Source organism: Ambystoma mexicanum, chromosome 14, assembly GCF_040938575.1.
Source record: "Ambystoma mexicanum isolate Mex_15411 chromosome 14, UKY_AmexF1_1, whole genome shotgun sequence".
Lineage (NCBI taxonomy): Eukaryota > Metazoa > Chordata > Amphibia > Caudata > Ambystomatidae > Ambystoma > Ambystoma mexicanum.
The window spans coordinates 439,043,493-439,057,971 of record NC_090940.1 but is presented as its reverse complement, the minus strand read 5'-3'; the positions used below and the strand labels follow the sequence as shown (position 1 = coordinate 439,057,971).

General features: G+C 45.1%; 1 protein-coding gene across 1 annotated transcript in view; it reads right to left on the bottom strand.

Annotated features, from left to right (window-relative positions):
* ALDH6A1 (aldehyde dehydrogenase 6 family member A1) overlaps positions 1-14,479 on the bottom strand; it is a 164,376-nt gene that overhangs the window by 105,054 nt on the left and 44,843 nt on the right. Inside the window, exons 2-5 of the mRNA XM_069637641.1 lie at positions 4,157-4,219; positions 3,442-3,516; positions 2,874-3,035; positions 2,683-2,761 (exon numbers count right to left, since the gene is read on the bottom strand). Of these exons, the coding sequence (XP_069493742.1) occupies positions 2,683-2,761; positions 2,874-3,035; positions 3,442-3,516; positions 4,157-4,219 (379 nt within the window). The remainder of the gene's footprint in view (positions 1-2,682; positions 2,762-2,873; positions 3,036-3,441; positions 3,517-4,156; positions 4,220-14,479) is intronic.

The window sequence follows — 14,479 nt, the reverse complement described above, 5'->3', positions numbered from 1 at the left end:
CCCAATGATGTGCAAGTCCTACTTAATTCAAATAAATTAAACATTGTCACAAAAGAGGCGCATCAAAAAAGCAGCATTTAAAAAAAAAAGAATCTTGACACGATTAAAAAGTGGGACACCATAGCGAGGGAAAATGAAACGGCACTCATTGTTGGATCCGAACTGCGATGTCTCCTGGTACAGAACAGAAGAAGCGTACAGATCCACCCCATAGCTACCAAGCCATGAGGTTAATTGCATCCATAGATAATAGTTCAGTTAAATAATAGTTCAGTTAAATTGTTAATATTTTGCTTTAATCCACACATGTGAATCAAAAATGGTGATTGCTGGCCATTAGGGATTTGAAGGCTAGGTTTGAACTCTGCTCTCATGCTGCTGAAGAGACAAGCGCTCAAGCCCATACGCTGCAGTACGCATGCTGTGATCCTGAAGTCTGTCAAACATACATAAACTTAAGCACAGCACCTAAGTGTTTGCAATCATGCGCTTGGCCAAACACTTGTGCATAATAAACAGCATGATTTTCATCTAAATCCACCCAATGACCGGTGGAATTACTTTCCATTTAGGCCTATTAACAAAGGGCCAGAAAGGAAAATTCACCAGAGCCCTCCGGCCGGGACAAATAGTTGCATAGGTGCATTGTGTGTTGGACGATATTACATTGTTAAAACCTACATTGCTTACCATCGACAGTCCTTCGGCGGGATGCCAGCAGGAAGAAAAGACTTGTTCTCATCCCTCCCTTGGTGACTGTATAGCAAATGTGGGCCTTTGAGGGAATAGGGAAGAGAAATTAACAGGAATAGAAGAAACCTGGCAGAGTTCCATTTGCTCTTTGGCGGCGACTTAACCACCGGGGTTCCCAAAGGCAATGATAGAGGATGGCAAGGAGGAACCGAGTTCTAAGCTGCAACCTACTACAACTCGTAATGGACACCCCAGGCCCCTTCTTCTGACATTTAAAATCAACCGAGGAGTGGTAAATACTCTACACTAATTTACCCATATCAATTAAGCACTTAGGACAAACTTCCTCCAATTTTCAATGACACGAGAATCTTTTGACACACCAGAGACCGGTGTTCAAACCAAGAACTACATGTACAGAGCCACTCGCACAATACTAAATACAAGACCTCTTAGAGCTGCTTATTACCACTACAGGTTACATCACACAGATGACTGACCACATCCGCAATCCAACAACCCAGAGATGAAACCTCAAGGTCAACAATGTACTTAAGAATGGTTTAAAAAAAAAAAATAATAAAAAAAAAAAGGGATCACATCCAAAAGATTACTGGAGAAACCGAATTCAAGGGAAGTCTCTGAAATAATTCTAAATGAAACATACAAGAAAATAAAGCCGAAAGTACAGCAGTATGTGTTGCAAGAGGGCAGGGCTGTGTATAAAGTTCAGATTTGACAAAGGGTTTTGCCTCGTAATAGACAAGGAACAGAGGGCTACAACTATTACGTAGAGAAGCATCAGAGTAAGGGGTGCAGGCAAAAAGTCCCAGCTAATGGTACACTCTATATTTCCCAGAGAATAACTAGTAAAAGGGCATTAATCACTGGCGATTTCTGCCTGATCTTCAACAACAGGGGAGTTCAACATATGGACTACTAGCAGGTGTACATGTGCTTCGCACAGTAATTCCTACTTCAGTTCTAGTTTGAAGTTAATTTAATGAACTAAACCAATGCTTCTTTGTTGACAGAATTGCTAGTCTTTCCTGTAGGAGCTAGTGTGAACGAATTGTATTTGTTTCCAACTCTGGAGCAAGCCACATAAAGCCAACCATGAGAGAAGCATGAATACCGTAAATTGGTTCCAGCTGCTTTGAGTTGGAGCGTTGAGATAGCGCAGCAACATTATTGGTGTCCCGATCTACAGCCGAGGCAGACGCAACCTCAACATAAGTGCAGGACTGAAGCATGTAAGCTTGAAGTGCCATACCTGCACGTGTACGGCGGAAGCATGCAAGCTTCATATTGTGAAGATGGCATGCATTCATCAACTTCCGTGGGAAATTAAGTTTCTGTAATCATGAGATTCGACACAATATGACAGACAACGTCATTGCGAACACTACTGAAGAGACATGTACCATTTCCGGTCACCCGCAAGACTGCAAAAGTGAGTGCCGCCAATGTCAGCTAAAATGCAGATAGTGTTGGAAGTTCAGGAACAATGAACTGCTGAGCTTTAGGAACAATGAAAATAGAACTACGGTTCTAAGAGCCATATGGCAGGGCTAAGCATTGCAGACCGCCCAAAAAAAAATTACATATATATTTTATACTTGCTACATGGTCTACACCATGAACCTACACATGCCACATTTCAGGCTTGTAGCATGTCGGGAAGTATGCTGAACATTTCGAACAGACACACACATTTCCCTTTTATATACACACAGATAAAAAGTGGCTTTCGTAACTGGACCTTTAAACAAGCTGCATTGTTGCAGAGGTCTGAAATACCTGTATCAGCAGAAAAAAGGGGTTCCTGGGCAGCCACTGCAATCGAGAACTACATTAGAAAAGTCAAGAAATATAAATGTGCAGACCCCAACAGGTGGTATGCATCCAAGCATAGGATTCCCAATAAACGAATTACCCCAAATTGCCCAGTAAGCTCTTAACCTCTTGCATGCCAAAAAAGCAACTTACGAAGGCCACGGAACACATCTCCCTCTGCATCAGCCAGGGTCTTCCCCTGTTCCAGGGTGATTATCTTCGAGATTTCTTTCTACAAAATCAAAGAACACGTAAACAGTTGAGCAATGCCACCACCAATGCAAAACGTAAGAAGATATGAATACTTGAGATGAGGACAGGGTGGAAGGTGCTGCTGCTCATACCAAGTTATCCTTAATGAGCTGCTGGTAGCGCAGGAAGATTTGCTGGCGGCTTAGAATAGAAGTCTCGGACCATGATGCAAAGGCTCGCTGGCAGGCGTTAACAGCAGCCTCCATCTCGCTCCGTGTGGCTTTTGGAACTCTGCCAATCACCTCGTTTGTAGCCTAAAGGGTGGGAACATGGATAAAATGTAGATCTACACAACAAGAACCAAAATTAGGAGAAGAACTGACTCTCCTGTTCTGGCAACTCACTCTGAGACCAGTGCTCAAGCAATCCCCTGCGAGGACAAAAACGTAAAGCTAAGACATTATGCCCTCATCAGTATGCCTACTGCAATGAGTACTGCTGTTAGCTGAGCACACAGACCTGACAATACAGTGAAAGACTGGTCTGCACACGAACACACAAAGAACAATTCTCTCACTGCCAAGCGAGGTCAGGTCACATCTCACAATGAAGCCGAAAAACAAGCACATTCACACAGCATGCAGATGCACAACAGACATTACACAGCAAGGCATTGGAACTCCAGGCCACAACACCACAGTGCTTAGTTGCATCACTCACCGGGTTGTGGATGTCTATCCATTCTGAGGTCTTGGAGTCAACAAACTTCCCTTCGATCAGAAGCTTCGTTGTTGGCTGCATGGAAAATGACATTGTTAACTTTCTTCCGTGGGCTGCATACCTTGCTCTGAGGTCAGACATGGTCAATAAGTACTGCCCCAAGGTATGTGTGCAGAAAACATAGATCCAAGGTATGGTCCAGAGCCAACAACATTAATAAAGAAGGAACGGCCCAGTCAAAGTTCTGCATTTCAGTGTTAACTAACAGGGGTAATGGAGGCAGAGTATGGCTGGGGCACAGGCACGTGGGTACTGAATTACTCAAGTCAGACAAGGCATAGACCACTGCTTTAGAATGGACTTAGGATAGCAGTGGTGGTAAAGAGCAGGAAAGAGTATGAGCTGGCAACAACCAGGACAGAGTACATGTCAGTGTCAAAGAGCACAAGCCAGTGCTAGAAAAGATCTGCTTGCAGGCTAGAGAAAGATAATTTACAAGTCGGGGTAGAGGGTATGAGCTGGGGCTGCAAAGCAGGACAAGGTAGGAGATGGCACCTGAAATGGCCAAGGGGGAGCTAGTGATGAGTATGAACTGATGCTTACAAGTATGTAAATGGCATCAAACGAATATGAGCTGGGAGATAAGAATTCAGAGTAAGAGGCGTGAGTAGAGAGTACATCCAGATGTTAGAGCAGAAAGAAGTAAGGTACTCACCACAGAGGATGTGGAGTAGGCTGTGGAAGGGCAATACCATGCATGCTTCACTTGAGCAGAGATCTGAAACAGAAGACATAAGTTGTGAAAGCAGAAAATCCAACCCACTTTCTGCAGCAAAAATCAACAGAACAGCTCCTCTTTAGCACTAAATGTTACCAAATTCATTAAAAGAATGTTTAAAAAATGACCCAATGCAAGTTCATGGGAGATTGATAATCACCAAATGCATTTCCCAAAATATATCTGTGTAAGGCTTGGGACACTGGAACCAGGGCAGAGGCCATTGCAGCAAACAAAGAGGATGAAATGTAAGGTACAAAGAAAAAACCCCAGAACATATGGGCTCGAAAGGAATTTGTATAGCAGAGTGTTTTCGCAAAGCGGTTGAGAATTTTAGTGTAAGGCGATCAGTAAAGGGCTCAGTGGGCAGCACAGAGAATCTAACAGTTGTGGCCACCAAGTGGTAGGGGTGCCTAGTGACCCTCCAAAGAGGCACTGGCAAGCAATTAGAGGAAAGTACAGAGGTTCCTCCTTTGGAGGACTTGCCAGAGTTCTCTAAAATGGTAGAGGAGCAAGTTGAAGCTGCAGATGCTTGCACAAGTAAAGAAAAAGACCAATTGAGAAAAATATATTTATGGAATACAAAACCCAATGCCACTTGTATGCAGATCAACAAGAATTAAACAAAAGGGTACCCGTTTCAAGGTGGCCCCTTCCATTTATTGATCAGGGTCTTGCACAGGTTCACAGGTCAAAAGGGTGTTTACCACATTAGACCTTACAGCTGGATACTGGTGTGCCTCAGTAGCTGAAGATTAAAGGTTTGCATTTTCTGTTGACGAATAACAATATGCATGGTATCAGACCCCCCTTTTGGGTGCGAGTTTGGGGTTTTCCTGAGCAAGGCACTCCCGGATGAAGCTGAAAAACGGGGGGGGTCAATATTTTCTGTGGATGATGTGCTAATCAAAATTGAATATCTGAAAAGCCACTTCAATGAGATTAGACATGTACTCAGTCAGCTACAGAAGAATGAGGCAAAAGGAAATTTATTGAGAATTATGCAGAGATTACACAACCTTTAACGAGATTACTGAAGCAGGGCGTACTCTGGAAATGGTAAAGGAACAAAATGAGGCAGTAGTCATGTTAAGAGAGCTTGATGAAAGCTCCACGTTTGGCATGTGCAATGAAAAACCAGGATTTCTTTTTAGAAATTGTATTTACAGACCAATGCTTTCCAGCAGGGTTATATCAAAAACATGACGCAAATCACAAAACCCATTGCATACGCTAGCAAAGCATTGTCACAGGTAGAGACCAACTTTTGTGAATGCAAAAAAGCACTTCTGACCACTGTCTGGGCGTTACAACATTTCTCCCCATAATTCAAGGGGAGCGAGTGATTGTTAAAACAAATCACCAGCCTCTGCTATTTTTGCAAAGTAAGAGAATCAGATCAGGGAGTTTGGCCCAGACAAGAATTACTTCCTGCACATTAGCACTTCAGGGAATTCCTGTAGAAGTGAAGTATGGCCAAAATAAAAAGAACCGAGTTGCTCAAGGACTAGCACGGTTGCAGGATTGTGCAGCTGTCTGTGCGCCCGATGACGGAGCTAGAGACAAGTTAGAATGAATTTGAGCAGTCTCCACACAGGGCATTCAACGAAGAAACATGTAAATTAAGGATTTTCCAACTGTGTATGTAGATGGATGTGCATACCATGTAGAAAATGATACAGAAAAAGAGCTTGTAGCAGGAATAGGAAACATGGTTTAAATGCAACAATATTCCAAGAGTAAGCATAAGGATAGGTCCCAAAAGTAGTCAAGTGGCAGAATTGTCCGCCATATAGGCAACATCTACAGCAGTAGAAAATTAACTCAAAGAAATAGTTCTAGTAACAGATTCTGCGCAAAACAGTTTTGTGGAGTACTTATCTGGTTGGAAAGTGAAAGGCATGCTCACCTATGACAAGAAGCCACTTTAAACCTGGCTAGATGATTCAAGCCATAGAAAAGCTTGCATCAGAAAATTGCCGGATAATCCATTGGAGGGAAATATGTGGTCATTTGAAATGACCAGGTGAGGATAAAGAGGGGAAATAAGGCAGGTCAATTAGCCAAATTTGGAGCTCTATATTGAACACCTGCTTGGTGAAATACAGGATGATGTGATAAACTGGTTTTGGAGTCTTGGAGCAGGTGAACAGTCTGTGGCACAATGACATTTTGATACTCCAGATCAAGACTTGATGAAAGCGCAAAAGAAAACCTTATTATAGGCCTATTTTACAACCATTTGTTGGATGCAGAACAAAATCCTGTAACTGAAGAAGAAAAGGGGAAATTGAGCGTGCCATTAAAAAACCAAAAAGAACATTAGATTACAAGACGGACAGATAAGAGAATCTGTGACAGGCCAAATCTAATGGCTAGTGCCTTTGTCATTTTGGAGATTGATGTTACATCATGCCCACAATGCCAAAACTGCAGGACACAGGTTCACGAAAAACTTTGGAAATTTCAAAAGATTACGCCTATTGGCCACACATGTCCCAATATGTTGAGCACTGCACCAGAGGGTGTTTAGTGTGTGCACAGTTTCAACCTGTGTCACCGACTCAGAGCACCGTTGATGAAAAGGGACCAACACTCCCATGGTCTGATGTACAAGCCAAATCTGCTGGCCCCGTGAGGAGATCAGCAAGGGGAAACAGGTACATGCTGACAGTAACAATGGGTGGAGTGCATTCCAGCTCCGGACTGCCGTGCGCAAATGGCGGCCACTTTACTTATAAATCACCTTTTTCAAGATTTGGTTTACTTCAAAGAATAGAGTCGGACTGTGATAGTCATTTCACTAGTGCATTGATGACAAAAATATGTAATCTTGGGTGTGAAGAGAAAGCTACACATTTCTTACTGGCCCTCCTCTTCAGGAGGAGTGGAATGATGTAACAGATCGATAGTTGATATGTTGAAAGTTTGTAGCCAAAGCAGGTTGGGATTTGCAGCTTCCATTGGTTCTAATGACCATCAGGTCAACACCCTCTAAATCAACAAATATCAGCCCCCCCCCCCCATGAAATATTGACAGGAAGGAAAATGGTTCTTCCACAACTTACTTTGCAGAACAAATGAACAGGTGCTTATAAATGTGTTCACAATTCATGAATATGTGGAAGAGTTGAGAAAGCACTTGCAATATGCGTTTACATTTTCACAGCAAAATTTGGAAAAGGCCGCTGACGGTGCAAAGACATATGATAGGAAGGCATCTATGAGAGATAATGACATAGGAGACCAGGTATACAAGTTTAACTTTGGGAAGGGGAAACAAAAACTCCTTGCAGCATGGCAAGGGCCACATGTAGATAAGGTTTCACCTGTGGTCTACAGAATTGCTAAAAAGGGAGGATTAACAGTGGAACAGTTTGTCCATGTCAATCAAATTAAGCCCTCTCACCTGAAAACGAAGTGAAAAGACTAGAGCAAGTTGAAACTAGCAGGGAGTAAAAAATACATTTAAATAAAGTCAGTATACAGTGCAAGTAGCAGTTTTGGCAGGACTTTGGGTGTTACACGTATTGCATGGAGCATTTCGTTCTAGGTTTGGGAAACTGGCCACAGAGCATCTTTGTGGAGGCCAACAGTGTCGTTCACAGTGCATAATGCGTGGTCTACTGGGCAAAAGACATTTTCAACAGGGCATAGAGCATCAGTTACAGAGCAAGCAACAGGTTTAGCGGGGCTGATGGTAACAGTTGGTGCCTAAAGCGTAGTCTACTGTGCAAAAAGCAAATTTAGCAAGACTAATGGCGTTAATGGAATTGCCCAATACATTATCAGCAGGACATAAGGGTTACAGTCGCAGTACAGATAGAATTTACAGCAAGACTTTGTTTAACAGACATAGGGCAGGTAATATTTTTAGCATGGCTTAGAGCATCGCTCTCGGTGCAAATGGCGCCAGTAGCAGGACAGTGTGAAACAGTCTTGATGTATGGTGCATCATTTTCCAGACTGTGGGCATCAATTATAGTGCAAGATAGGTGTTTGGCAAGGCATGTAGCATCATGCGCCTTGTGCAGTATTTGGTCTACTGTGGGCCAACACAGGTAGACAGCCAGGGTGTGTTTAGAGCATGTGTGGCTCCAGCACGAGGAGCATAGGTGGTAGTGGACTGCCAGCGGCGGGTCCTCTATCAGAGATTGACGTTTCTGTGCTGGACAGATGGAGTGATAGTATGCTTGGCGAGCGGGTGGAGAGACAAGTTTGTAATGGGATGTTTGTAGGATTGGCTCCGAGGTCTTGGATCAAGACAGGATTACAGGCAAGTCGCAAGGCGGGGGGGGGCCACATGCACTCGCTCTAGTGGTGCACTCTGTTCCAGGGTCACCTTGCGGCTCAGCATGTCTGGACTGGACAGCGTAATCGTCGCAGAGTGGGCCTTGCCTGGCAGCAGCAGTGAGGCCACTCTGGATACCGTAACTTTGAGCCCCGCCTACTTCCAAAACCCTATGTCGCCCATCAGGGTCAATGTTAGATGAAGGGTATAGTCTCATGATGCCATCCCATTTCTACTCCTCCCTTGGTCATGGGTAACCAACCCCAAGTTATCCTGAATGGGTTAGGTTTAAGGCTCCAGTTTAAGGCTCCCTATTTTTATGGTATTTTTGCACCATTTGTCTGTATTTAGCTATATTTTGTAGTCATTTCTTTCTGTACCCATGTTTTGCTATGAAAAAATAAAATTGCAACTAGTAGTTTTTCTACATTTATTTAAATGAGCAAACACATTAGCATTTGGATGCCTATAATGTGAAGCCATTACCGCCGTGTTCTTGCACAACAGGTCACAGGTTGCAAATGTGCAACCATTTAAGCAATTTAAAAAGTAATTAAATTCCTTTAACATATGTTGCCTTGCACAGCCACTGCCCTGCAACGCATGTACTAAAGACCCAAGCAAGAGAAATGCATTTGTGTTTATCAATTTTTTGCAAATAAGTACTGAAAGGTGATTTCAGTCTGTACTCATGTGTAAGAATCAGTTAAACAGAAGTTAAATTCAGAAGGAAAATCAGTAAAAAAAATAAAAAAATGAAAAAAAAGCCACTACTCCTGCGCCACCTCCCCACCATTCTCACCCCACACTACCACTACCCTTCACACACACACACACACACACACACACACACACACCCCTAGTCCTCACCCCACACTACTAGTGCTCCTCCTCCCCATCCCCACTCTACCACACCTCCCCCTACCCCACACACACACACAACCTCCTCCTACACCACCCTCCTAATACCCGCTCTCCCCCATTGTACAACTACTGTCCCTACAAAGACACACGCATTCTCCCCATTCACCATCCTTTGACTTCCCCAGTCATCTTCTCACACCCTACTTTCCCCTCCATTAGTTTCACTCACCTTGCATGAACATTCCAACACAAGCACCTCCTTCTCCCACAAATCAATATCTCACCTTGCACACTCAACATTTCTCCACCACGCTCGTCTTGCACTGTCCTTTCTCCACCTGGACCTCCTTCAACTCCAGCAGAATAACCCTCACCTTTGTTTCCAGTGTCCCTTTTTATCCCCAACCCGCATTTCTGCAGGTACTTGAGGTTCAATTGAACAAGTAGCCAGAATTGTGCAGTGCAAATACAGGGTGATCGACAGTGCTACTTAATTCAAACATGTAGGCACACAAGGAAAGAGACTGGGGCCCTCCAAACTCCCACAGCCCACCTCTGGGGGAGTACAGACTCGGTCAATCCCAGCGCAGGCTAAGAGGCGTCACCACCCCCTCTTGACAGGGTTAGGTCTCCAACCAGAGTCACATAGGAACAATGTGTTGCATTCGATTGATAAAGGAGAAAACCGTTCAGCGATTAAGAGAAAAGAGTTTAGAAATACCACAACGCCTTATGTGCCTCATTACAGGGTATCATTTACAGTTACCAGCACTTGCTCCCTTGGTTTACCACAGAATTACAAGTGGCGGTAGCGCAGTGCCAACCCCCATTTTTGGAATCCATAGAACCCCATGTGGATTTTGGCAGAATTACTGCAAGAGGCAATGATGTTATCTTTTACATGTGTGGTACAACCATGTAATGACACTAATACAGTATATTGATGTCTGCTTTTTTTGTTTTCTTTCCTTTGATATATTTTTTTAATCATCTTTTTGAACCTTGTGACTCTCTGGAACTACACACGTATATATAAATATAAGTGATATGTATGCTATGATTTATTAACGTTTTACATTGGTGATTTAACTTGATTTGGTATGGTAATCGACATACAACATGGAATGATTAAAGCCCTGAAGATCGCTCCGAAATGCATAGGCTCACTGGCCATGTATAAGCTTAGGAAATGCTTCCAACTAATGCACTTTGAGTTACATAACCCATGATAAATAAAAGGAATCAATGTTCGTAATTAAGAAACTACAAGAAGTATTTATGTTCTGATTATTTTGAATACAGAAAATTACTGACAGACTGAGAATTCAAAAGAATTCTTTATTAAAGTATTGGGCTCGTTGTGAGCATTGTGTGAGCACCAGACGTAGCTAGGTGAATCCGCCCAACTTTTTGGCAGATTAAAGAACGTGGAGGATTTACCACCAGTATCATGCTTGAGGTTAATCCTCCACTTCGAAGTCAAACTCATAGTTGCTGGCGTGGTAAATACAGAGGTAATTCCGTCATTGCCAAAAACATGAAGGGAACAGAATTACTGCTACTTTTTTTTTTTAACCACACCTTCAAACTTGTAATGAGACCAATGGGAGCTGTAAAGATCTCAACTCAGTAACTCCAACCCTTGAAAGTATCAATTGGTCCAATTTCCGATAAACATGAACTTATTTTTAGTCCCTGGACATCAATTTAGCGTTCCAGGAAAACAGATGTTTTTCTTTATGTTTGTAAAGAAGGAGAAAAAGAAAAAAATTAAAGTATGCCATTGGAATATTCCTAGGACAGGCTGGTGCCGTGTTTTTATAGTTCTTTCTGGCAAACTACTAGACACCATTTATTTACGGTCACAATGTCATTTTGAGTACCATATACCCGAAATGGCTCCACTGCGTGTTTTACAACCGGTACTTTGGCCATCTGGCTTCAAGTCATCTTCCTAACCCAGGAAACTCAAAACGGGTGACTGCGCTTGCATGGGGTCCAGTTTAAGACTCCTGGGTCAGTGCGTTGGGTGACTGGAACTGGCATTTGGGCTGTTTGGTCGCACTTCTTCCACAGAATGTCTGTTGCTGTGCCGATGTTGGGTAGGTGGCGGTCCATGATTGGACAGCACTTACCTATTTTAATGAAGCAGTACCTTCCAATATGAGAGCGGGAAAGCCTCCTAGCCCACATTTGTGTTAAGAGGAGAGGGTCTGGAGACATTCAAGTAGTCGACTACTGCAGCCATAAACACAGGATAGACTCCTCCCTCCCTCCCTCCCTCCCTCCCTCCCTCCTCCCCTCCTCCCCTCCATCACAGGTCACACAGGATCCCAGACTCTTGGCTTTGATGCGCCGATCTTTGGCCTGGTCACACTGCATTAATTTATAAAAGTTCAGTTTAAGGGTGTTTTACTCACACTCACCTTCTTAAGACTGTCACACTTGTGCCCTTTTCTGTAATTAGTTTTCACATGCTTGGCCCACGTAGGTCTTTATTCCATTCAACACTTAGAATGCTCATGTTCAAGGTTCCATTTAATTCAGTATGCAATAGGTATGTGTAGGTGCGCCCCCTGGTGCTCTTGCATCATCCTAGAAACTCTGCGGCTTTGCCTTACAGCGGTACCCTCCGCTTCTCCTTCACCGCCAAGGACAGGAAACTCACCCACTCGCCCTCCGCTCACATGCTGCGTGTTTTCTCTGCACACCAGCAACCGGAATACCGCTTTACGGACACAGACAGCATCCCTGGTTATTCGATGCTCCCTCGCAGCACCTGCTGGTGATCCTGTGTCACAGAGGCTCCCGGACTTGCAATACTTACATGGCCACACTGGCTATGGGCTGTGCAAGTCTACTGGGGAATTTGCCAGCATCTTGGCTCCTCGTGGTCCCACCACAGCTACCTCCTCAAGCACCTGCTGGTCTCCCCCATACAGGCCTCCCTGTTGCTCCCTGCTCTGCTTCACTTGTCTCTTTATACACCTCCAGGCCCTTGACAGGCTGCAGGTTTGGATCTCCAATGAGACTTCCCTGACCATAATTAAAAGTGAAATGCCGGACCCGCATAACTCCTAGGCATCTTCCTCGTCCCAGTACAAAAGTGGTGAACTATGCTCCTACGTCCTGTCCCCTTTCCTCCATACTTGTGGGATATTCAGTCCCTCAGGACAGGACCAAACAATTTTTTAAAATCATCAAAAAAAATATATACACATATACATATACACACACTTTGTCCTTTAATTTTTTTACACAGGGCCCCCACACGTGACCGTAGCCCTGTCCCGCTGAGCTCTGACCTGCGCATCACCCTTCAGTCCTTTTCTCCGCGTGGTCGGGGGTCAGACGCACTTGCATCTCAGGAAATATTTTTTCCTTTTTGTTCCCTTGTCCTTCATTTTTCTGCTCAGTTCCACAGTCATCTTTCTTGCGTCTGGGATTCGGGGTCTGTTCATCGTGTGCACGCTTCGCGAGTGCAGATCCCCATTCTCTGCCTGGAGTGCTTAGGCCAGGAACACTGGTGGGACTCATGCTTCTACTGAGACTACTCCGTTCGGGTACTGCAGCGTCGGCTAGTCAGGTGGGAGGAGGGATTCCAGCGGATTCCTCCACCACATTCACAGCAGTTCAACTAAGAAAAAAGGAAACCGCTGGAAAGTTTGTTCCTTTTCAGGACACCCCTGCCAGGGGACCTCTCCTGGGGTCTTTTGGGTCGGGAGGGGCTCAAGTGGTTCTGTTACCAGGCATCTCCCTGAGGTGTCCCGAAAGGGATCTAACCGGCACTCCGGAAGTTCCCAGCAAAAGGGCTGCCAAGACCGCATCTTCATCAAAGGTTCCCGTTTTGGGGGCTTAAGTTGGGCCCAGTACTTCTGGGGTGGTTTGTCACCAGGGTTAGCCCCGAGGTTTCCACATCTGGAGTGAAGTGTACCGAGTCTTACTGCCAAGGTTCCCCATATTGGGGCCAGCAAGATTGAGGGGGGGGGGAGGGGGGGGGGGGGTCATGGCTTCATGTGGTGACTAAGCATTCCCAAACTCAGGCCTGTGGTCGAACCAATCCTGAGGGGGCAACGGAGCCGGTACAACACCTTCAATCTTGAAGTACCGGCTCCGCTGAGCGCTGAGGTTCCCTCACTTGGGGCTAATTCAGCAGCAGTCTCTAAGGTGCAGCAGAAACACTCTAGATCTGCTAGCACCGGCTCTGCCGAGATTCCTGGTCATGAGACTAAAATGGAACATAAGTACCCAGATTCCCCTGTGGTGACCACAGCCCACCGACACCTGTGAAACAGTTCACCTCAGGCCTTAACAAAATGGCGGTCCAACCCCTGCGGTCCACGGTGGCCATTTTGTCTACCACTCTCACACCATAGTTCACAACAGCTGGTACTGAGGGGCCTGTTTTTGGGGCAGGGCAGCCTTTTCCACGTTTTGTGGATACGAACACGTTCTTCCCTCTAATGGATTGGTGTGCTCAGACTCCCGCACAAAGTCTAACTCCCTCCAACATCCGCTCCTTTGGTTTACGTGGATCCAGTTGGTGGAGGACCATCCTGCCAGCCATCCTCTTTGCATTCCTGGTGGTATGCCCCTTCCGAGGTGCCTCTGACCACTCCACCGCCTCGACCAACTGGAGGATGCATTTTTGGCATCCTAAGCCACCTAAACTGACCCCCTGCAAGTCCCGGTAGTGCCACCTCCTCTACCACTCTGTGGGGCCTCCTCGCCTCCACTTTCTCCTGTGGAAAAGATTCCTGTTGTGCAGTCAACCCTGCCTTCGGGGCTTGAGGCGCCATGTGCGGTTGATCAGGTTTCTGCTCCTGCCTCACTGGATGACGATCAAGTGGACCAGGACAGAGACGACCTGTCCAGCTCTATTAGAGCCTTTCACGACTGGGTTGTGGATATGATGGCTTTCGTAGACATCCCAATACCCGAGTCTCTGGCTCCACAAGAAGTGTTACTTTCTGGAGTCTTTAATGTTGACACAGGCGCACACTGGCCTGTTCCTCCAAAAGGATGTCCTGGCCGAAGCCCAGAGTCTGGGGAAAACCTCATTCCGGGCAACAACTAAACAAGAAAATGGTCACTCGCTACAAGAG